Below are 24,887 nucleotides of genomic sequence, written 5' to 3' on the forward strand. Positions count from 1 at the left end.
CGAAAGAGATCAACTTTATTTACGAACGGCTCAGTGTTGGAGCCACAGGAGTATAGGTACCACGTTTTTATGCGGCGCTTTGCTGTTGGGAAATTCCCTGAACGTGGCTGCAGGAGGAGTGGCATGGAGAGGACGTGCTCGGGCGGGATAGTCCAGCTCATACTGACCAGTGCAGAAGAAATGGGGCCAGAAGGGAGGGATATGGAGGAAGAAAAACGGCGATGATGACAGCGTGGTAACAGCCACATGTACCCCCGCCCCCTTGCTGGGTCAACAGGGAGCGTAAAAGTGTGGAGGTGTCGTGTCCCGACAAAGCGCGTTCCTGGGACAAGGTACTCGGACGAAGCTGTTGCAATTTGCTGGCTGATAAGCTGATTTGCTGGCTGTTAAGCTGCTGCTTCCAGCTTCAACTTGCGGCGATGGCGCAACACGATGGCATATCGTTCACGCTATATATGGTAGACACGCGATTTCTTAAAACGAGCGTATAGATAACAGATTGTGGTGGCGGATAAATGCGTGCGTGAAATCGTGCCGTTAACCTCTTTACCAATATGCAATCTCCTTCGAGAATTACAGGCTTTGGGCGTGCTCTATAAATGTATGCTCTAACCATTCCAATAAATACAAAAAGGTAATTGATGATTTTTGTTTAATTTTTTGTTTGATCATTGTAATTAGTTGTGGAATTTCTGTCCTCTGATATCAGCCGCTGCGAAAAACGGAATCGTGCTGTATCTAGCATGGATATTTCTCGACAGCAGTTGGTCCTCTAGCTTTGATATGTATATAGCGATTCCATGGAGCACTATAAACTGTTTGTAACGCTGTTCACATATCATGCGCCTTTGTACTTATTTTGTAGCAATGAAAATTGATTCATTATTGATATTTTGTGAGTCACCTTTCCCTTCAGTTAGAGCGTTCTTCCCATGCAGAAAGTGAAGCGAAAGTTGGACAGTTGACAGCATGTGATACAGCGTTTCTGAATCATTTATTTGTTTAACAATATTTACGGGAATGACAATGATTGAAAAGGCTCCAAACACGTAGCTCCAAGCCCGTGAGTTCCAGCGCCGGTTTGCACTCGCTGTAAAATCTAAAATAAACCAAAGAACAAAACACACAGGCGGAAGGATAGACAGGCCCCGTTGAGGCATCAGCTAAACCGCGCTGCAACAAGTTTGTCCCGATGTCTAATAAACCTGACAAGCGAGACGAATACAAACTTTGGCACAGGAACTGTTGATTTGAGGGACCATGAGACTACACTCGTTATCAATTAATCGTATTTAATTGTGTTCATTGCCACGTGTGATTCTTGCAGTGCCGTAAGAGAAACGTATACGGACAAATTTCTTGCTATCTGAAAACTTTTTTGACCTTTTCACCATAACTTTATAACATCCTCTCAGGAACTGCAACCGTCTGCCCTCCAGTATTAACAGTCAAACATTTCAACGCAGTAGAGTTGCTAGAAGCGTACACGATGATGTAATAATGTATACGTGAACTGCCAATGTAAAGCTGTTTGGTTTGTTTAATTGGATCAATTTTTCTAATGCGCCGCATGAAAGCAAATATCGTCATTTTTGTATTTGAAGCTATGTTACCTGGAGAAGCGGACATATAACAACCTGCAAGACAAAGAACAAGCGTCAAGAAGTTTAATGACAAAATATTACGAATTATGTGCCGTTATTATACCGAGTTTCGGATGCATCCTTAAGTGCAGATTCGAACCTTGTCATTGTCTCCTGAAGCCGCTCTATTTTGTAAACATCACTGGCGCCACCGTTCTTCGAGATATAATTAACCAATGATTTCAGTAACTCAATTTCATTTAGAATATCAATTGAATCAAATGGAACGTCAATTTATTCAGGCAATGACTCCGCGACGCGCCTCTTATTCGCATATCAAGCTAGCTAACATGACTCATTAAACTGCTTGTCATAAGGAATAATTATATCTATCGATCATTCCGCGTTATATCACTCTACCCACCTCGAATTTTCTTTAAAATTTTCTTCGAAACTATGGACTTTGAGAAATCGGCTTGGTGCAGGGCTTTGCAGTGAACACTGTTACATAATGAAGCACAGCGTTTACAGGTTCTGCCGGACAAATGTTTCGTCGTGGCAATGACGCCCAAATATTGCAAACTTTTCTTACTGACGCAGTATTCTAGTACGTGTATATGTCAAGCAAACTCCGAAATGGCCCCTCGTTACTATAAGAAGAAAAAAAGAATTAGCGAAGAAAATTTCGGAAAACCACAGTTCGAAATATGCATTGTCTAAGAGCCACGCTTGCTGAAATGAAGATATAGGTTGTTCGAGAGACACGTCCAACACAATGAGTTGAAATTATCCCTACACGCCATGCGTGTTACTGAAAAATAGGAGCCGAAGCACTGGTGGTGCGGCTGTTTTTATCTTCCACAGCATTTCAATCGACGTTTTGAATTGCAATTTCAACACCCGATAGCTTAGCCCACAATTGTGCTGAAAAACTTTCACAAATTGGAATGGCTTTTGAAAAATAAAATAAAAGAACAGGCTTCTAACCTTGCAATGCAAACACATCCCGTAAACTCAGTTTTCAGAAAGCAGTTTAAAGGAAATTTTGTTATCTAACCAACCGACCATTCTGCTTCCTCCAGCAAGGTATGTCCGCCTATCTATATGGTACAGTCCAGCTATAGTGGTCAAAGTGTACCTGCTATCTGCTACAGGTCATTCTTATTTATATGCGTCCAGGTCACTAAAAAAAAGAACGAGAAAACTAACAATCAATGTCACGTCGTGCGAAGGCCAGTGGCCGCCTAACAGTCAACCTACTTATCGAGAAGGACATCTTTTACAACAGTATAACGGGAGCATATATAAAACAGTTAGTCGAATAACTATGTCACAACACTAACGTTCGACTAAATTCTGGGCACCGTGTTCACAAAAATACTTCGTATACCTTGTACTCCATCTCGCCAACTCCGCGCAGTGCGGCGAAGGCGAAGTTCGTGTCAGCCAGTCAGAAACCAGAGAGGGTTGTGTATTCAACAGAAGTAAGGGAAGAAGAAGGCTCGCCCACTATGCGCCGTTGATACTTTCGTGAAGCTTCCATTCAGCAGGCGTCGCACGGAAGCCAACCGCAGAGGCTGACAATGGAGGAGTCCTTGTTCCGGTTTTATTTTCTGGCATGGCTGACGCAACCAATATAGCTTCCGCTTAACTGCATGGAATTGCTGAGATGGAGTGTAGAAAGAAGGGTTTATGAAAACGAGCGGCGCCCAATTACGATAGCAAACATGTATTATTCCTATGGGAAATGCTGTACCGACAAAAGGTAAAAGCGTTCCTTCGAAAGAAAAGCTTTGTGAATTCAGTTGGCCCCCTTCAGGGAGCTTCGTAGTAGCTGCGCCACTTTCTTAAAAAGAGAATTTGCAATGGCCCACGAAGTGGAGCTGTGAGTCACGTCCCATTCCACTGTGCGTCACGCTGCGACACCGCGGCAACCTGGTTCCGCGGGCGCCGGCACATCACCGATGGGCCTTGTAATGTTGCGGCTCTGTAAAAGGATGATCTCAGGAAGCGCTGCGGCACCAAAAGTTGCGACCTCACGTGGCTCACTCACCCGCTCCTGCCACACCTTCCGCAGAGTTTCATTATAAACTCGCAAGACCACGGGCATCGCGGTACATCCCTCAAGGTAGGAAAAAAGTATAAGTGATGACTCTGATTCCCGGCCAGTCAACCGCACTCCACGTGCAGCTGCTTCTTCGCTTGGCTCGCAGCCGCGGCGTTTTCTTTTAATTCGCTGTAAGCTTGGGTATCATGGTGCGCGCTCGTCCAGAACGGCACTGCAACCGTGGGACTATATAAGAAATACGCCCAAGAGGTGGTGCACTATATGCGAGAGCCCCTGATGATCAACCATAACGAGAGAAAATAATGTAGAAGTGTGCGCCGGAAGTTGTGACCTCGCTGCTCTCTAAAAAGTATTTATTTTTAATACTGAGATCCAGCCAAATTTAAGGCGCATGCCCAAAACGTGCTCCTTTCGCTGAACGTATAAGCATCTTCTAGAGCCCGAGTGCCTCGCCCTCAGATGGAGAACGCTGTTGTCGTATCACTTATCGAGGCCTGTACAGGTGTGTTAGGTATACCAATGCTTCCAAATGTGATCAATAACTCCCACTGAGCTCCTCCACGGTGAACAGCTCGATTCGTGAAGCGCCAAGTGCTGTCTCTCCACCACGGCACAAACGGAACCCGAACGACGCGAATTAGATTTTCACTGCAGGAGCTTGGTCGAATGCAAGAAACGGGAGTAGATAAACACCTGCACTTGTAGTGTCCCTATATGCGCTTTCCTGTCGATCTCGATGGTTCTTGTGTTCTCCACTGATTACAAATGACTGGTGCCTTCTGGAATAAACTTCAGTTGGCAGTCACCGTTCGTCCCGTCGTGGTTGTTTTTCTTGTTCATGCCCTCATCCATTCGCGTTGCTTCAAGTTATATGCGACAACATGCGACGTCGTCAGGTGCGAACTACCAAGTGCTCCTTTACAGGGTTGATTCGTCCAAGCTTGCGCAGTGCAACTGTAATTTCGCTAGGTTCAAACCAACCAGCCAAGAGACAAATTATGTGGACCTGTATAACAACAGCGAGTCGGGCAAGTCGGAATAGAATCGTCGTGGAATAAACCGCAAGAAAAACGGGAACACGTAGCACACCCGACAGGAGTCCGGGGTACCGTACGGCGCTGCTTCTTCGCAACTCAAAGCAAGAAAAAAAAAAGAAAGAAAGACGGGACGCACTACTTCTCACGACTCGAACGACGAGCGTACGTGAGAATCGTGCTCGTCTCTGGGCGAGTTCAACCGCGGCTTCCATTCGGGAAACGTCTTCGCTCACAGGCACGCGGCCACCAGCAGGGCGAGCAGGGGCACGGTGAGCCGACGCGAGGAGAGCAGCGCCCGGCCCCCTTCCTCGAGCAGGGCGCGCGCCTCGTTGCCCGTGTTGCAGAGGCTCTCGGCGCAGCACGAGTGGCACAGGTAGAGCCGCAGCCGCTCGCCCACCGCCACGCACTCGGTGGTGCAGTGCTCGCTGCAGTTGCGCTCGATCGAGAAGGGCCGCATGGCGCCGCCCGGGTCCACGCTGTAGTCCACGCGGGTCACCTGCGCGGTTATGATGTGACAATCAAACGCCCGTCCTTTGCGAGACGGCTGGACGCGGAGTTTAGTACTAAAATTACTATATGTAGAGGGCTCTGATACCGCCCTCGTTCAGCCATGCCCTGTAAATGATATGGTAATAGTGCGTGATTTTTTGTTCTTTTAATCCTCGTGCTCGTGGCCTTATTTATTACCCTTAACCTGCTGTTATGGTCTAATTTGCAAGAATTGTTTTTGCTCTAAATGCACGAAGACAATAAGACGCGTAGTTATTGCGAACTGTTGCACTTATAACCCAACGCTTCGCTGAATGTGATCCATTTGAAATGCACAAAATCGTTCATAGCCAGAAGAACCAATTTTATGGGCAACTCCATCGACCTTCACGCACCATTCCCGTGCTGGCCGAACCACCGTGCTTGCAGCTCTCGTGCACACTATAGTGTCAGATTTCCCTCGAGTAATTTCTTTGAGGAAAGCTGTGTAGTTTTGACGGAAAGCGATGCGACGTGAATTAATTGAAACGATACACTGCACAATCGGACGCATTTTTTTTTTCGCGCCCATGGCCTCCAGTAAGCCGCGATCGTCTTGACCGGAAAATAATGGAACAAAATAATGGGATGATGGGGTCCTGCTAATTAAATCGTGCGTGTTTTATTTTCTCACCGCACGCGCGCCATCCTTTTCTTTCACTACGAATGAAGCGAAATCCTTCACTGCGAATGAAGGACAGCACGTGCATCGCAAGAGGAGCTTCGCACTAGCAGTATTTTGCATCCAGGAAAAAAAGGTGAACCAGAATGTCGTTCGCTCTCTGGTTCCTGTATTGGCCTGCGCCTCGACGCTATGTAGTCATTTGCAATACAATAACTATGACGCCGGCGAATCTGCAGCCGGTCCTTTAGCGTCAAACCACCGTGTGACACTTATTCCGTGATTGGATGATGCCAGCTCTATGTAACTGTAACAGAAAATTTGAGCGTATCTTTAACATGACGCCGAGTATGGCTGTATGGGCACATGACAGACAGACAGACAGACAGACAGACAGACAGACAGACAGACAGACAGACAGACAGACAGACAGACAGACAGACGGACGGACGGACGGACGGACCACCGGACGGACGGACGGACGGACGGACGGACGGACGGACGGACGGACGGACGGAGAACTTTGTTTAGGTCCTGAGGTATGCTACCGCTCAAGGTGATAGAGCAGAGGGCCGCTCCCACGTCGGGACGGGTAGGCCGAGCCTCACCGCCGCGTCGTGGGCCCTCTGGACGGCCCTGAGTTGACGTAGAAGGTCTGAGCTCCTGAGCATGGAGCTCCATTCCTTTAGGTCGTGTGTTGAGGACCCTGTATTGAGGGGCACTAGCAGAGCATGTGGTCTAACGTACAAGAGGCGCCACAATCTGGGCATGTTGGAACAAGGCCTTCGAGAACTGGCTGTGGGAATAAAGACTGGGGTAATACCCGGTATGAATCATGCGGAAGGTAGATGCCTGTGCTCCAGAGGGCTTCTCATGAGGAAGGGGAAGACCCACCTGCCCAATTGATAATGTTTGATGATCTCATTAAAAGTGAGGAGAACGTCCCTAAAGAACGCTAGATTGGAGTCTGAAGATCCCCCAGGCTGCCCAGCACGGCGAGTTCGCGCGCTCGAACGGGGGCGATCTCGTTCAGGTTGGCCATGGAGGCCAGATGTGATCCGAGGTGAGCCGGAAACCGGATGATTGTGTGAGGAGAAATATCCCTATGACATAAAATGAGAGTTACTTCAGCTGATAACGTTCCGGACGCAAAGGCCCTGGCCGCTGCTCGTGAGTCTGTGCAGATCTGTTGCTTGGTATCATCAAGGAGAGCGAGGGCGATAGCTACCTTCTCAGCCTTAGCGGGAGTGGCGTTCCTGATAGAAGCGGAGTGGAGAACAGAACCTGTGTGATCAATCGTGACGACCGAGAAGTTGGCCGATCGACCGTACTGCTCCACGTCTACGAAGCATGCAGACTCCGGGTTTGCACGAACGTCTTTGAGCAGGGCTTCACCCCTGGCCGTCCGCATCCCCGCATTGTGCTGTAGGTGCACGTTGCGAGGAAAAGGGGAAACCGTAATGTAAGACCTTTGCACCTTAGTGAGATTATGTTTGCGTTCCTCTTCTAAAGCTGGACTACACCCTAGAACGGCCAGGATGATCCTGCCTGCGGCCGAGGAGGAGAGTCTGGCCATCTGAGCCGTATGCTGTGCCTCGATTATCTCTTCCAGCGTGTTGTGAATACCCAGTTGCATGAGCCTGTCCATGTAAGTACGCGAAGGGACCCCTAGCACTCTCTTCATGCTCTTGCGGATCAGGAAATTGAGCTTAATCTTTTCACAACTCTGCCAGCAGTGCATGGCAGCAACGTAGGTAATGTGGCTCATTAAAAAAGTGGGGAACAACCTTAGTAAATTGTCCTACCTGAAAATTGGAGACTCTAGTATTAAGCCGAACCATGCTTTCAGTTTTAGCTGTGATCTTGTTGATGTTCTGCCCATTGGTGTCATTAGCCTCTATAAGCATGCCAAGAACTCTCATGACCTCTACCCTAGGAATTACATGACCAGAGCTGGTGAGAAGCTTCATATTGACGTCTGAGAAGGAGACCCAGCCCTAGGTTTGACACCCCTTCTCTTGGGTCTGTACAGCAAAATTTCCGACTTTCTCGGAGAGAGCCGGAGTCCCGTTGTACTAAGCAAAGCCTCGCTGTAATCCACAGCCTGTTGGAGAGCGTCCTTTACTCTACCCTCGCTGCTGCCTGTATACCAGATGGTGATGTCGCCGGTGTAAAGGGCATGATGTATGCCCTCGACTTGCGAGAGCCTCTTGGAAAGTCCACAGAAAGCAATGTTGAATAAAAGTGGTAAGACCACCGAACCTTGCGGAGTACTTTTGGAGCCAAGTACGAGGGGTTCTGATTCGATATCTCCTATCTTAATCGTGGCCGTTCTGTTTTTGAGGAAGGAGCTGATGAATGCATGGAATCTATGCCCCAAGCCAAAACCAGAAATGGATATGAGAACATTCATGTGCGAGAGATTCTGATAGGCTTTCTCCAGGTCAAGTCCCAGGACTGCCCTGACATTTCTCGTCTGAACGCCGATAATCTGATGTTTGATCAACTTCATGGTGTCCTGGGTCGAAAGTGCCGGCCGGAAGCCAATCATGTTGAACGGAAAGAAACAGTGTAATGTGTTTACAAATGCGGGTGTTAATGACGTGATCGGCCACCTTGTCTCCATCTGAAGCCGCAAAAATCACTAAAATAGAGCAAATAAACGTTTTTCATCATCATCATCATCTATACAGGATGTAAGCGATATGGGCCTGAGATTAAACAGACCCAGCGGGTGTCCCGGTTTCGGGATAAAGAAGACTGATGACAGTTTTCACGATTCCGGGACGGCGCCCTGTTCCCACACCTTGATAATCTCGTCCGTGAGCGTCTGTACAGAAGCATCGTCCAGATTACGAAGGAGCCTATTAGAAATCCCGCAAGGTCCCGGGGCCGACTGCCCATTCAGTCCCATGAGGATCTCCCTCACTTCAGCCGTGCTGAAAGGTTCGTCTAGTGGCTCCGCGTGCGAGCCCTCGTAAGTATAGTCGGCGCCGCATGACAGATCAAACGGCAGGTATTTCTGCACGAGTATTTCGAGTATTTCTTGGTCTGAGTCTTCCTGTTTGGCCACATGGAGAATTTTGAAGATTTCCCCCCTCTGGTTGGATTTCCAATTTGATTCTCTGAGCAGGTGTTTGAGCAAGTTTTCTTTACCCCCGTGCGCATCTGGCCATCAACCGAGCTACAAACCTCGTCCCACTGTTGCCTAGAGAGCATCTGTTCCTCAATCTCGTGATCAGCTCAGCAATATTTTTGCAGAGCCTATGGTTGAGCTTTTCTCCTTTCCACTTGACTAGAATAGCGTTTTTAGTTTCGAGCAACTGCGCTAGACAGCTGTCCATCCTGTCCACCTTAAGGTCAGTAACTAAGGGCTTGGTAACCGCAGCCACATCCTCTCTGAGTTGTGCTACCCAGTGGTCGAAAGATTCTGGTGACTCGCGATCCTCAGCAGCCTGCTCCCTGATTTTGCAGAAAAGGTCCCTATTCGTGAATTTGAATTCCCTTAGGGGCCTGCTCTGTACTAATTACATCGAAGTGACGAGAATGCAGTGATCACTACCAAGACTTTCGTAAAGGTTGTGCCAGGTTACCGACCCAGAGTTGGCCACAAAGGTGAGGTCAGGAGTGGTGTCTCTAGAGCATGACAAGACAATGCTGGTAGGGAAGGAAGGATGAGGTTGTGGTCCGAAGCCAACTGCCATCGATCTCTACCCTTTGCGCTAGCGTGGTGATAACCCCACTGCTGATGCGGGGCATTAAAGTCCCCGGCAATTATGAGTGGGGCCCCGCCCGCCTTTCCGACTGCCTTGAATACGAGCGACGTGAAGCGTTGTCTCATATTCCTAGGTGTATTGCAGATGTTGAGGACGAAGAGGTTGTTACTACGCTGCCCGCTTGGTATGACTTCGATTAACAAGTGCTGTTTTATATGATGGTTCAAAAAAAGATCGTGAACTATGGTGGTGAACTTCGGGACAAGGGTGGGGGTAGAGGCCCCTTTTTATCTTGTCCGAAAAGTGAGACCTATACTCCGATAGCGTGAATGAGCCCGTCAACATTTCTTGGAGTAGGATAATGTGCGGCTTGTTAGGATGAGGTCTAATGAATTGATGAAGGACCGCTTTCTTACGCTGGGATCCACAACAGTTACATTGCCGAATTACGATGTTACTAAGTCGACCGTCCATGATTCATAATTTCAATACGTATTCTGCTGCGGCGGATCTCTAACCGCCGAATCAGACGACCCAATAGCGACAGCAGATTCGAGCGCTCCGACTCTCACGCTCAGAGCGGAGAACGCCTCGCCAATGGACTTGAGCGTATTTTTCAATTCGGTCTGAAACTCTCTGATATCGGTCTTAAATTCCTTAAACTCAGATTTGAGCTCTTTCAGTACCTCATCTTGTAAGAGTGACAGGGCTCTCTTCTTAGCGGGGAACACGGCTACAGGCGTCTCCGACGGGATCTTAATGGGCGTGTCTACCGTCTCCAATGGGGGAGCCGACTGCGAATGCGGCGACGTGGCCGCTAATTTTTTGTTCGTCTACCTCTGCTTTAAGACGCTCAAAGGCGCTCCTTAGCAAAGCGTTTTCGCGCTTGAGTTGTGCGATCCTAGCCGCGCCATGCTCTGGCAGTGGTGATACTTCCCTCATTACCATGAGTGACGTTCCCTTGACACAGTCCTTGATACAGTTGGCCCAGCGAGTCTTCCCAGCGGCCGGTGCCTGCAGTCGAACGTCAGGGTCGCCTGGATCGTCAGCGCTCCCTGGAGCAGGAGCGCCCGCTCCTGGACGAAGAGCGTGGCGCTCTCGACGTGGATCTGCTGCGGCTCCGCAACTGGTTGGCAACCGTTTGCGCAAGTGGTTTGGCGCACTGACGTTCGCGTCTTCTTCTGCGAACCACATACGGTACTTGAAATCGCTGCTTGCACAGCTTGTCTGCTGTAGGGTGGGGCCCTTCCCACAGGGCGCACTCGGGGGTACACGTGTGATCCTCGGACGGAGATGGCTTCCTGCAGCTTCTGCAAATCACGTCCTCGGGCGCCGGGCAGACATCGGCCGGCTGCCCTAACCTTCCGCATTCGTAGCACACATCCGTTTGTCGACGGCAAAGCGTACACCGTAACATACTTGGCCCACACATGACGTAGTTGGGCACCTTCAGGCGGTCGAAGAGAACGTTGATCGTTCTAGTGGTCTTTATGCGCTTGACCTCCAGTGCTCTGGGGTTTATCGGTTGAACAATCATGCTGCTGAGCTGCTCTTGATTAAAGACCAGGTCGACGCCTCTGACGACTCCCTTACACGTAATGACCGGTGCGACCAAGTAAGAGCTGACCTCATAGCTGGCCATGCCGACTATGATTGCTTCGGTTCTAGAATATGCTCGGGCGTTCTTTTCGGCTGGTGTACTCACGACGAGAATGTTCTGCACAGGGTTCGAATAAAGAAACGATAAATTATCGGAAATGAAAGTGGACGAAAAAACCTGCCACAAGTGAGGAGCGAACCCACAACCTTCGCATTCAAAGGTTGTGGGTTTGGTCCCCACCTGCGGCAAGTTGTTTTTTCATCCACTTTCATTTCCACTAACTTATCGTTTCTTTATTTCATTTATTACGCACAAGTAATTTCCCCTATGTTGTCCTTGGTGTCAGTGTTTGTTGGCTTCCTATGATATGACTAATAAAAAAAATCGGGCCCCTCGGTTAATCCCCTTCCTTCTCGTTTACTGCACAAGGTTGGGACACACGATGTCGTCGGCTATCTCGGCCGGGCTGAGTTGTGCTGCCACCGCTAGGGCTTGGCCCACCTTGATTTGGCTAACATTCTTGACCTTCGGCCACCTCAAAGTCTAATGATGATCCTACAGTGCTCCTTCGGTAGAAGGGGGAGTCTCAATGCGGCGGCGAGACGCTTTTCCACGCCGGCGAGGGTGCGGGCTCCACCGGAAACGCCACCACGTTGTGCCGAAGTTGCGTACCCGTCTTGTTCGAGCACACCGTTTTGCTTGCGCTTTGGAATGGCCGTGGTCCACCCGGACTCAAGCCGCTCTTCGGGGGTAATGTCCTCCCCTTCGACTTTAACTTGCATTGCCATCTTGCAGAAAAAGCACGACCGCACGGGGGGACAGTCCCTTCCGCAGCGCTTTCTCCAGGGGAGTAGGCCGAGCTGGTCAGGCTTAGCGGCTGTTCGGCGTGGTATGGCAGTAAAGCTCGAAAAATTCGGCAATGGGACCACTCACCGAGAAAAGTACGGTATCCGCATGATCCTCAGAGCAAACTGCATCGAATGACGTAAAGTTCAGCCACAGGAATCACAAATTTCCAACCGAAAACATTTAAAGTAGCGAGAGCCGATGTGTGCACATTCCCCACGATACACAGAACCTCTTAAAAACCTCTTGAAACGGCTACAAACGGCTACAGGCGTCTTGGTCTATGATAAAACTGAAAATAGAATTTCTTTTAAGCATAGCCTCAGCACCTGGAATACGCTAGTATATATTCTATCTGCGGTAAAACCCACTACTGCTGTCACCAGAATCTAGTTTGGTAAACACATTCAGAACGTCTCACTCAAGAACTTTTTGAAATCTTTTTGTCTAAACGTGCATAAAATGCCAAATGGCGTGTTAAAAGGGCGGTTACTGTCGGCCGTCGGTGTTAACGAATAAAAGACGCCAGAGACAAATCGAACTCGTAGGAAGCAACATAACAAGTTGGCTTTAATGGTAAATAATTTCCCACCAGAACTTCAACAATCAAGGTCGTTTTTTTCTTTTCCATCGGGGCGGGCACACGACGCCTGGAAACCATTATTCTATGCTCGCGCAGCAGGTACTGACAGCAGCAGGAGCGAAACGTCGGTGTGGCAGTGACCACAGCGGTGTCACCGAGCCACCGCGCTGCGATCACTTCGGCGGCAGTCAAGTAGACACGCTCCAAATTTGTCAGGCATCTCATTCGGAACACTGGGAGGCAGGAAGTTTGAAAAAAATTGGAGGACGCTTAAGCTTTGTCTTCAAGAGTGGAACACGATAGCGTTATCACACCCCATTCGCACCACCCACTCATTCGCTCGGCATGGTCTTGACGAGACGAAGGCTAGAAGCGGGCGAGTGGCGCACCACCTGTCGGGGCAGGGCCGTACATTGTGAGGAGGGGCTCTTCTGTGTTTGCCGCAAGATGGCTCTGCGCGTGCACCAAGCGCAGAAGAAATGTAGCGAAAACGTACTTCGCTACTTGTTTAACTGCGACTTCTGTAATTTACATGCTCATAATTACCAATATACAACGCAGTATAACTTTCTACGGCACGTTTCTAAGGCAACACCGCATTCACTAGAGGCGCTTTTGTCTCCCTTTGAACCATCGAACTCATGGCTGAGTGGTAGCGTCTCCGTCTCACCCTCCGGAGACCCTGGTTTGGTTCCCATCCAGCCCATCATGCAAGTTGTTATTTATGAATTACCTTCCGGGATTTCTCCTCACGGCCAACGCCGCCGACGACGCCGGCTTTTCTGCGACACGAGCTCCTTAACGCTGTCGCATTAAAACGCCCACTGCCGTGTGCCGGTCATGGGTTCGTTATGCGTCATTCTAAGCCGTTCTGTACATTTATACTGGATATTAACTGGAGTCATTTAGCTGTTCTGTTTGCCGTGTGTTTTGCATCAACGCTTCGTGACATCGGCTGTATTGCGTGTTTTCGCCGACGGCTTACTACCAAAATAGCGGGATCTGCGTTTGCCGCCTTCGTTGTTCTCGGTGCGTCTTTGTACGTCGCACATTCGGATAACACTTTTTCCGGTAAGTCAAATACTTTGCACTTCGTTTTTCGTCAACAATGTGAATATTTTTGGGTGTTACCCGCGACAATTCTTGACAGATAAGCTCTTCTGCCCTGCGGGTTTTTGTCATCTATACGAGGGTTCTGCTTGCTAGTCTTTGTGGTTAACGTAGCACGAATCAACCGAAGGGAGTGCTTTCGATGAAGACGCGCTAGCTGTAATCCTGAACCAGACTGAACTCGCTCTATTTTGTCTCCTTTTGTTCTTGCATGGGTTACAGCGTTGCGTGCGCGTGCGCGTGTCAGTGACTATGCAGCTTCTAGCGTTCCCACTTTATAGCAAAACAAAAATATAACTGCAATGTTTACTTCGTCTAATTCCAAATGCAATCGGCTGCTGATGTAAGAATTTCACTGGTGTCTTGTTCTAAATAAGCAGCAAAACTTTTAGCCTAGTAGGTGCTTCACCTGGGATTACAATCACGACTGCTTGGCATTAATTAATGAATGACTGCGTGTACCTCATTTGTAATTGCAAATCTATCTTACATCTGTACATCTTACATCTTATACATCTTACATCTTAAATCTTATATCTTACATCTTACATCTGACTTGATGCTCTCTTATTTTGTTCTTTTCACTCTATAGACGGCTGGACATCCTTCTTGTCCCTTGGCGCTAGCTGGATGACGGGACCTCATCATGATCAGTGTAAGCCAATGTACTCTACCCTCTGTGGTCCTCCCAGTGCTTTGTGTATGGGTTAAGGTCAGGGAGTGCTTCGTGGTAAAATAGCTAGTTGGTGCCTCACAAACGGGCACTTTTTTGTACTGGTCCCTTATAAGCCGCCACTATTATAATCAATTTCTCAGTGCCAGTGTGCATTCACAGTTCTACTACTAATTAGTTTCTCTAAGCTTTACAAAATTTAACTGTACGTAGTCAGTGCTGTGTAAGAACTCACAAATTAACTGTTGTGTCGTCATTTACCAGTATTCCATGCATGAGTAAAAATTTGCTGCAGCAGTCTACATTACACCTTGCTTCCTTAATGCACAAATGTATTCAAGCCAGTATGTGATTAGTTCTGTATCCTAAATGTTTTCAGTGTGATTTATTTTCTCTACAGAAATTTACAGTACAGCATCAGCAAGAAGTCTAATTTAAGATTTATGTGTGCGCTGCAAAAGGTACGATTTGCCACTACAATTGCCAAAACATGGTCCAAGGCTTCCATACAAGAACGAACTTCAATTTGGCTCTACCACCGTCAGCACTTGGCTGGCGCTTGCCAAATGAATCACATCAGGTAGCTTATGCAGACTGTCTTTAACCTTATTGTGAGGAGATCACACACTGATGTGTGGAGGCACCTGCGTCTGAGATAGAGACTGTGTTGCAACATATGTGCATGTAAAACAGGCGTGATGCTGAGGATTCCAGCAGTTTGCAGAGGTGCTTTTAAAATTTCGTCAAAACTATAACTTTACCTGTGCTGTTTTTATGCGAAGCATATTACGAGGGCTCAACCCAGCTCCTCAGGCGCGGCGGTGACCATGAAATCACGTGACACCGTGACGTCACGACAGAGGAGAAGTGGCTTTGGCTCAACTCTTGCAAGACGGGCTGGGTGGGAATCGAACCAGGGTCTCCGGAGTGTGGGACGGAGACGCTACCACTGAGCCACGATTACGATGCTTCAACGCGGTACAAAAGCGCCTCTAGTGAATGCGGTGTTGCCTTAGAAACGAGCTGTTTCTAAGGCGTGCGTCTCTTGCTCAGGCGCACATTTCGTTGCCGCGCCGAACGCTGCTTTGCTCGACGCTCACCGCGTCCAATGCGGGGCGCGTAGTCGCTGCCCTGTAGCCCATTGTCTTACACCCCTTGGCGGGTCGACGGGAACGCTGTCGCGTTCCACTCTTGAAGGCGAAGAAGTAATGCATGAGTTGTTTCTTCGTCTAGCCGAACCAAATATAGCCAAGCAACAGCAGTTCACCAGGCTAAACAGTGGTTCAACAACTAAAATAAAGGCTAGTATGCTTCGCATCCTGGGCTTAACCTTACCTAAGCCACAGCCATTTTTTGTCATCTATTTCAATAATATCATTGGAGGTGTTATCAGAATTTAGCAATTCATTTGCCCTGGCACAGTAGGCTGCCAGATTTGACATTTCACTAGGTGGACAATTATTAAACATGGACCATTACTTGAATACATCTTTTTGTTAGCAGTGGCTTCTCAAGTGCGAGTCAACGTAGATGCTCAGAACTACCTAAGGCTGTAGATGCACTTATTAATTTGTGACCTATACGAATCACTTCGCACTTGCTTGCGCAACAAGCATGTTAACGCCTCCAAGACAGTGAGCAATGTTATTGTTTGATCACATCATGAGATACTTCCAATTTTTATGACGTATCATCCAAGGTGATGCGTCATTGGTGTGAGGTATTTCCCTAAGCCAGTTAGGGTCCCATGAAAATATATAAACAAAAATGATTGATCCAGCCTAGAAGTGTTCCTTTAGGACACTACTTTATCACCAGTCCTACTTTGCATGCTACCTGCTTGCCCTGTACTGTGTCATATTTAGGTTTGAAAAAAGAAAGGCAACAGCTAGACAGTGCAAAATGCCAAACTTGCTTTTGGTTTAACAATATAAAACGCTATTTAACTTTTTATTTAAGTTAGTACATCATTTACCTGCAGAGTGGATTACTATTTTAAACTGATTATATTTTGCAGGAAGCTTCTCAGGCGTGTTTGACAAGTTGATAAGTGCCTTTTTAGCCACAAAACACCATATATTAATTTGAAGGCTGACTTTGTCTGACTCTGCTCTGCAATTTAATAACTATATGCCAGGAAATATACTAGTAATTTTCAACATCATCACATACATACCTTAAGATACCCGTAATTTGAGAGAAATGAGTGCTTACATTTATTTTTAATGTGAGCCAAACCTCTTACTTAGGACATATTGCTAATTGAAGTTCCAATTTGAGCATGACTATTTCCTCCCTCTCCTTTTTTTCCGTCTTCTGTGCAGGTATCGCTTGTCTGTGTCTACAAGAACCTTAGCAAGCTTTCGTGGGCAGCCAGTGCTGTCCTACAAGGCTGGCCTCGTCTGGAAGCAGCGGCAATCATCTTCAAGGTTCATGCATGATCACCTTTGCTGCTATTTGTCACTCTTGTTAATTACACTTTCTGCATCTTCTCTAATTTATTAGGTAATAAAGTACTACTATGTGACATGGTGTGAAGTAGATGTCTGCTGCACTTTCGCTTGAAATCATATTTTATGCATGAAAAACTCATCGTACAGTGTATTTAAAAAATAATAGCATATTATGATTTATCTTTCAGTTCCGGTAACATGGAACGTGCAAGGAATTCACTAACTGGTGGTATGCCGAAGAACTGGCCATTATTTCTGCGTGATGCTGTGCAACCATGTGGCGATACCTTACAAGGGGGCACCCACAAAGTTAGTTACAATTTACTTTTAAGTGAAGCATAGACATCAGAAAAGACATATTTATATCGCCAGTTAGAGTGGTTCGCAGAGTGTTTTTTTCAGATGTGTACTATTCTTTATTTCTTAACAAAACAATTCATTGCAGCACAGCGTTTTGTTTCGTATACTGGTGTCAGGCTATCCTGCCTCCTGTAGCTGAAATCAGGATGTAATTTTTGCCTGAACTGCAGCATCCTGAAAAAATGATTCCCTGCTAGAAACTACTTCAATTTGGTGTAGACCACCCAGCAGGGCGAAGTTTTGTCAGTAATGACGTGTTTCATGCAGAGGTGTTCTTGTTTAACTCAATGGGCGAACATTAGCATATCAGCATACAATACAGATCTTGTTTTTTTTTTACAAAATAATTCTGACAGGCGGCATTCAATTGATTGGTCCAAGTAAAAAGCACTAATCGACCAATAAGGCTGTACTACACTATACCCATGGTTCATATCTGGAAAAACTACCTGTGCATCACTCTATTCGACAACATAAACATTTTCTGATGTTCTTGTCTCGTTTACAATAAATTGTAACTCTAGGCACACTTCGTGTTACTGTAACAGCTGCCGCATAAATTTGAGGGAATGTCTAATAGAAGTCTTCAGTTGTTCTTGTCAAGCTGTCCATTAGCCAACTTCTAGCGTAACGTTAGCAGGGCTTACTGAAGTACTTCTAGATGTCCATGGCTACAAAATGTATTGATCAAGACAGCTACTAGACTTTTAGACATCTTTTAGACATCAGATAGCTGGTTCCGTGTTTCGTGAGTCGTACTATTCGGCTTCTTCGCCCTACACACATGAATCAGAAAATGATGGCGCGAGGAACCGACGCAGCGAGTTCGGAGGGAGAGGGTAAAAGCGCTTGCCTGATTTCAACATATTAGCGCAATAATAAGGCACAACACGTAGCAGTGGACATATAGAACAGGTACTAACGACAGGCGCTTGTCATTTGACATTCACCTATGTCGTTGTTGCTTTTCTTTCTTTTTCCTTTTTTACAACCATAGCCGTTATGGCCTCTTCACCTCTTCACTGGCTCCCATTAACGTTTTCAGCCTACAGCTGATATCGGCTAATACCTATACTTGACCAGCTATGCATGCACGTCTACACCTTCATCAGACTGCCGGGAAACATTCTTTGGACAGTTCCGCACCCGTATGGAAAGGGCGCATACTGCCTCTCCTCTGTATTTAGAGCACTGCACTCATGAAGCAGAAGAAAAGAAAGACAGTGCGAGAACAAAACGTCTGAGAAAATAGCTTGGAGAAGAAAAGGAAAGGATTGGCGTTCAATGTCAAAGGCTTGATATCTCGTTACGGAGCTCAGCACATGCACGCGCGCTAAAAAGAGGTCGCGGTGCTAACCGTGCAAAATCGGTGCGACGGCGGGCAAGTGCGCCTCATGGCGAGGCTCACGTTGTGTGGGAAGCGGCATCCCTCGCCTTCCAGCTGCGAGTTGCACGAGTAGCAGGTCAGGTTCTGTCGCTCCTCCGTTGCTGCCACCACGGCCGACGACGGACTGCCACCGGTGGCGGCCGCCGCCGCTCCGCGTCCCGGAGAACCGCGGACTCCCGAACCTGTGTGGGACGGAGCAGATTATCGTGCGACCACAGTCCGGTCTCTCCTTGTGCTGGGTTGACCAGACAGACTTGGGCATATTCTGAGAACCACAAAGTTAAAATAAGGCAGCCGTTTTACTTGAAGAGCCGGGCGCCTAGAGTGTGCTCCACGAATGGATCACGGGTATCACATGGTATTCGTTGGGATCATATAGATGGCGCCGCTACTGCGGAGAGCCACCAGAGGGTGCGTGAGGTTGCCACAACTATTAACTGGATTAACTGGTCAGAAGTCGAGATAAGTAAGAGACGATTAGAGTATTGTTGGAAAAATAGCGGGGAGGAGACGGATAGAACCGGAGTCATTGCAAGCGTAGATGTACTAGTACAATACAGTGAGATATGTTTCAAATACTAAATCTAGGATCGAGATTAGATAGGCAAAACGATAGATAGAGATAAATACAGTAAAGCCTGATTAAATCAAGCAGGCTAGGTGACTATTTGTTCCCGACCCATTTTAATGGAGACGCCAATGAATAGCATCATTATTATTTTTAGGGCAACCTCGCTACGGCTAAAAACAGCACGACACCCCCCCCCCCCCCTTGTTCGATTCCACTCTCGTTCGAATCCGATTCGTCCAAAGAAGCAAGAATACAGAATGTCTTCATGATTGAGAACACCCACCGCGGTGTGTTGTCAATTGGTGTGCTTCAGGAAGCAACTGTCAGAGATCCGGCAGAGGCCCAGCTGCGTGGCACACTGTAGTCGAGAGGTCATCCGCTCCTTAGTCTAACACGTAACAATCTTAAAGGGACGAGTTTACCTGTATAGGTAATTTAACCTTATGCAATAGCAAAGGGGCCACTGTTACCTAGAGAGGAGTCTTGGTTAAAAAAAAAAGGAACTGCGCAAAAATGAAAAGAAAAACAAGCGGTGGATGTACACTGCCCTGAAGTTACTCGCCACCAGGGAACGCCACGATTGTGACAATGCCGGCTCGAGGCGACAGTTAATTGTCTATAGGCAAGGAATTAGGGCTACACTGCAAGGAACAAAATAAACAACATAGCAACTTTCAAGGATAATTCCTGCACCAAGACGGCTCAAATACGTGAAAGTAAACTTTCGAATACGTGACGTCACACTGACGTACCTACTCGCAAGTTACTACGCGGAATTCAAGAAACGAGGGTCGACTTATATTTTCTCCACCAAAGACTAACATTTTCTCTCTAAATGAATTAAACTAGAGCATTTAAAGTATACTTCATCAACCTAAACTCACAAACTCTACGGTGGCCCTTCGACAAGACACAGTGGTGCGGTTTCCGAGAGGGGCCGATATCCAAGTCAACAAAAGTATCTTTGTTCGACAAAAGAACTGTGGATATTGCGCGAATAAGAGAGACAATTCTTCTTTGGCAGATGTACACGGCTCCCGAGTCACACGTCAATCAGCGAAAAGTCGCGAGCAGTTCCCGAGAGCCGTAACTTTTGGTCGCATCATTGCTCTATACAGTGAGACATACATTTCTACCAGGTAAGCGCGTGCGATGTGGACGTATACGAATCGCATTTGTATCGGTTCACTCCATCGATGAATCTGCTCCTCCTTCAAAGCCTTACTTCAGGCTTCAAGTGCAAAATAATAACTTGCGAACAAAGAAGCAATTGTGTGACTAACGCTATCCCTGCAGCACACGCTATACGTCCTGCGTGTTCTATGCACACTGTGCGTATGATACTTGCGTGCGCAATTTCCTCAGTGCTGATTGTTTGAAGACAAAGGAATAGAAAAGTGAGGTAGCGACTCGGGCAGAAAGAACAGCACGTTAGACAGGACGTAAAGAGGGAACAAACAACGGCGCTGGATATGCGGTGCCTATATAGTATCTCCACATTTCACTCTTTATGCGTAAAAAAAAGAAAGAAAAAAAAGAAAGAAAACGACATCCTTTTGCACAACGTATGAAAGAAGGTAGCGTCAGCGTTTGGCCCTGTGCAAATCAATTCCAACGCTTTGCAACGCTTGGCATGTAACTGCGCGTACAAGGAGTTCACGTTGTCATTTCCGATGCTCCCCTGTATACGTGCGACACTCTCTTCAATAGGAACGTAAAAGATCTCGAGAGCTGTGGCCGCTGTTCTGCCCCTTGCGCGACGAGTACCATCCGAGGTGTGCTGGCACTAGAGCACCATCAGGAGTTACATCGGCGTTTCATCGCAACTGCATTGTTCTGTGATATCCCGCGTCCCTCCTTCGTTTCCGTACCGCTACCTTCCATACAGCTGCGCGCTCCGGGCACGACTGAGCTTCCTTTTTCCACAGCTTCCTCGTCCGGAATTACGACGTTGGGGAGCTGAGCAGGCGGATCACGGTGGCAGCCTGCTGCCGCCTGTTCGAATTAATTGACCAAATTTAGAAATATTGGAAGGTAGTCTTCTTTCCAAATGCACTCTTTGAGCAAGAATTACAAGAGAAAGAAAAAGAAGGCAAGCTCTTCAGCAACAACCAAATATGCTTAGGCCCACGGATGCAGTAAAGCTCCATGGAAGCGTGCACAGTAAAAGTTGTGCTCGTGATTTTACTTTCACAGTGAGCGTAGGACAACGGCAACGTGATGTGGTGATGGTGTGACAGGGTGTAATAGGGACCACAGAACTGGTGAACAATGTCTAAAGCCTCGACGGGTTCCGCGGGCTTTTTTTGCCGAAACTTTTTTTTAATGTCAAATTTCAGTGCCAAACGTGAGAGTCACTTTAGGGGCAAATCGCAAGCACGGGCACGCCATCATCCTCTCCCCCACCACCACCCCCTCCCCTTTAAACACGCACGCACGCGCTGTTCTTAGGTGCATTAGGCAACGTTTCACAGAAGACACGTTGTGTTTTTACACTAAGTATGGACAGCTGGGCTAGTTGGTTGTGATTAGCATTATGAAACATCGTTCCAGCGCACAATTGAACACGGACGAGAAGAGAAAGACAACACGAAAGCCGGTGTTGTCTTTGATGGAGGTGCTGGGTTTCGACCACCCTGGAACTTCGGAGTCGCATTCTACCCCCCATCATGCCCGACGACGCATGCACTCCTAAAACTCCGCCAACGGGGCCGGCCACCTTGGTTTGTGCTGGTGCCTTGCGTCAGCGAGATCCCCCCATCTTCTCCGGCACAGATGACAAAGACGTTGAAGATTGGATCTCCTCTTAGGAGCGAGTGAGTGCCCATAATCAGTGGGACGATGTTACCAAGTTGAGAAACGTCGCCTTCTAGCTTACGGACGTTGCGAAACTATGGTTCCTAAACCATGAAGTCGACCTCACTTCGTGGTTGGTCTTCAAGACCAGCTTTGCCCAAGCTTCGGTCGGCCAGCAGTACGAAAGCTTCGTGCAGAACAACATTTGCGCACACGATCCCAAGAGGCCGGAGAGAACTTCCCGAGCTACATTGAGGACGTAGTTGACCTCTGCAAACGGGTGAACGCGTCGATGTCAGAGGAGGAGAAGATCAAGCATATAATGAAGGGTATTCAGGACGACGCGTTCCAAATGTTATTATCGAAGAGTCCTCACACCGTCGCTGAAGTGATAGAATTGTGCCAGAGTTACGACGAATTACGCAGGCAACGGCTTCACACCCGGCGTCCCACTCCGCCCGCCGACTCCCTGTCAAGCCTTGGAATCGACAACAACCATGCTGATCTGTTCATAAAAATTCAGGAATTCGTTCGCGCAGAGGTCGCCCGACAGCAGCTAGCTTTGATATCTTCTGTCCCGGAACCACCACCCGCTTTGCCTCCTACGATCCACGACTTCATTCAAGAGCAAGTATCTCAAGCCGTTCCTCCAGCCGCTGAGCAGACACCAGTCACTGCACCTCTCACTTACGCTGAAGCAGTTTCCCGATCTCGTCCACAAACGCTCTTGCCGCCCTCTATGCATCGACCGCCGAAATTTTTGCCGCCATCTATGCCGCTTCACGACCGACAGCATTTTCCTCCTATGCCGCCGACCGACAGCTTTCTCCGACTCCTCAACCACGACTCGGACCTTACCCCCACCAGTGGCGCATCTTCGATGACCACCCAATATGCTTTGCCTGTGGTGGTGCTGGTCACGTGGCCCGCCATTGCCGTCGTTGCATGCTTCCTCTTCGGAACATCTGGCGAGCGCCACCTTTCCCGGCTCCGTTTTCCTCTTCTCCTTCCAGTCTTCCTACCCCTTCCTTTTCCCCAGACCGCCCAACCGCCTCTACTCGCTGATCACCGTCTCCCCGTCGTCGCTCGATTTCTCCGATGCGGCGCCGTCCCGTGTCCACCGAGCAGGAAAACTGATGGCTGCAGTTCCCGAGGCACGAACTGCGTCCAAGTCGCAATGCCCAAGTCCTCGTCCCTCTCCAGCCAACGCAATTGAAGCGTCTGTCGAAGGAATCGCCGTCCTGGCACTTGTAGGTACAGGAGCCGCCGTATCCGTAATTTCCGCCGCACTCTGCCGCACACTACGAAAGGTTTTGACGCCTCTCTCCGACTTCTCCCTTCGAACCGCGAACGCTCAAAATATAACTCCTCTCGCTGCCTGTACTGCTCGCGTCTTCATTCAAGGTCAACTGTATACTGTCGAATTTGTCGTGCTGCCCTCGTGTTCGCATGACATTATATTAGGCTGGGACTTCCTTGCAAATAATAACGCCGTTATTGACTGTTGTCGCGCCGAACTCGATCTTTCTGAACTTCCCGACCTTGAGACTATTGAAAACAGCCCTTCTTGTATTAAACTGTTTGTGTCCGAAGACAATGCCGTCCCTCCATGCTATTCCCTACTTGTGCCTGTGTCGTGCGCAGCTATTTCTGATGGTACAGTTCTCTTTACAACCTCTGAGGTGTTCATTCGCAGCCGATGTTCTCCGCTGCCCTTTGCTCTCCTTACTCTTCGCAGTGGCGTCACGAAAATGGTCGTCGACGATCCCACGGCCTGCCCTTTACCTTTATTTCATGGTGAATGCCTAGGCCTCGTTCAACCAGTCGACACCTTTTGTATCTTTGACGCTCCTGCCGTTTCTACTTCTGCGGACCTTGGCACACTTGTGACCCAGCGGTTGATCAGTCACTCCTCGACGCTTTCCACTGCTCCATCGACGATGGAACGTCATCTTCAGAACGAAGCCAGCTTATCGCTCTCCTGCAGAAGTTCAGCGCTTCTTTCGACAGCCATGCTTCCGGTTTGGGCTGCACATCGACCGTTTTTCACCAGATAGATACCGGCAGTCATGCACCTTTACGGCAGCGCCCTTACCGAGTATCCGCCTCTGAGCACCGTGTCATTGACCACCAGGTTGCTGACATGCTCAAGCGTGGCGTTGTGCAGCCTTCCAACAGTCCCTGCGCATCACCGGTCGTTCTCGTTAAGAAAAAGGATGGCTCTATTCGATTCTGCGTCGACTACCGACGTCTGAACAAGATAACGCGCGAGGACGTCTACCCGTTACCGCGCATCGACGACGCCCTCGACTGTTTGCAGGGAGCGGAGTTCTCTTCTTCGCTGGATTTACGTTCCGGATACTGGCAAGTCCCTTTGGCACCATCTGATCGACCTAAAACAGCATTTGTAACACCTGACGGATTATACGAATTCATCGTAATGCCTTTCGGCCTGTGTAACGCTCCAGCCACTTTTGAGAGAATGATGGATATTTTACGCGGCCTCAAATGGAACACATGTCTATGCTAGCTGGATGACGTAGTTGTCTTTTCCGCTGATTTCCAAACACATCTCGGCCGTCTCGAGCACGTTCTGAAATGCCTTGCTGACGCGGGGCTTCAACTCAACTTAAAAAATGTCGTTTCGGTGTCCGAAAGCTCACTATTCTTGGCCATGTTGCATCGCGAGATGGTGTCCTTCCAGATCCAGCCAAGCTCCGCGCTGTGACCGACTTTCCACAACCAAAGAAGTTAAAGGAGCTTCAAAGTTTCCTTGGTTTATGCTCCTATTTCCGACGTTTCATTCGAAATTTCGCTTCCATAATGCACCCCTGACAGCCCTTCTGAGTGGCGACAAAGAACTTTCCGCTTGGTCGCCCGCCTGTGATGACGCCTTCACGAAATTGCGCCACCTGATAAACTCGCCACCTATCCTTCGCCACTTCAATCCTGCA

The 24,887-nt window shown here is 48.2% G+C and overlaps 1 protein-coding gene across 1 annotated transcript in view; it reads right to left on the bottom strand.

Moving 5' to 3' along the window:
* Positions 1 to 972: 972 nt before the first annotated feature.
* LOC139052206 (uncharacterized) overlaps positions 973 to 24,887 on the bottom strand; it is a 31,083-nt gene continuing 7,168 nt past the window's right edge. Inside the window, exons 2-3 of the mRNA XM_070529285.1 lie at positions 18,537 to 18,748; positions 973 to 5,184 (exon numbers count right to left, since the gene is read on the bottom strand). Of these exons, the coding sequence (XP_070385386.1) occupies positions 4,918 to 5,184; positions 18,537 to 18,748 (479 nt within the window). The 3' untranslated portion in view covers positions 973 to 4,917. The remainder of the gene's footprint in view (positions 5,185 to 18,536; positions 18,749 to 24,887) is intronic.

Source organism: Dermacentor albipictus, unplaced genomic scaffold, assembly GCF_038994185.2.
Source record: "Dermacentor albipictus isolate Rhodes 1998 colony unplaced genomic scaffold, USDA_Dalb.pri_finalv2 scaffold_20, whole genome shotgun sequence".
NCBI classification, from domain to species: domain Eukaryota; kingdom Metazoa; phylum Arthropoda; class Arachnida; order Ixodida; family Ixodidae; genus Dermacentor; species Dermacentor albipictus.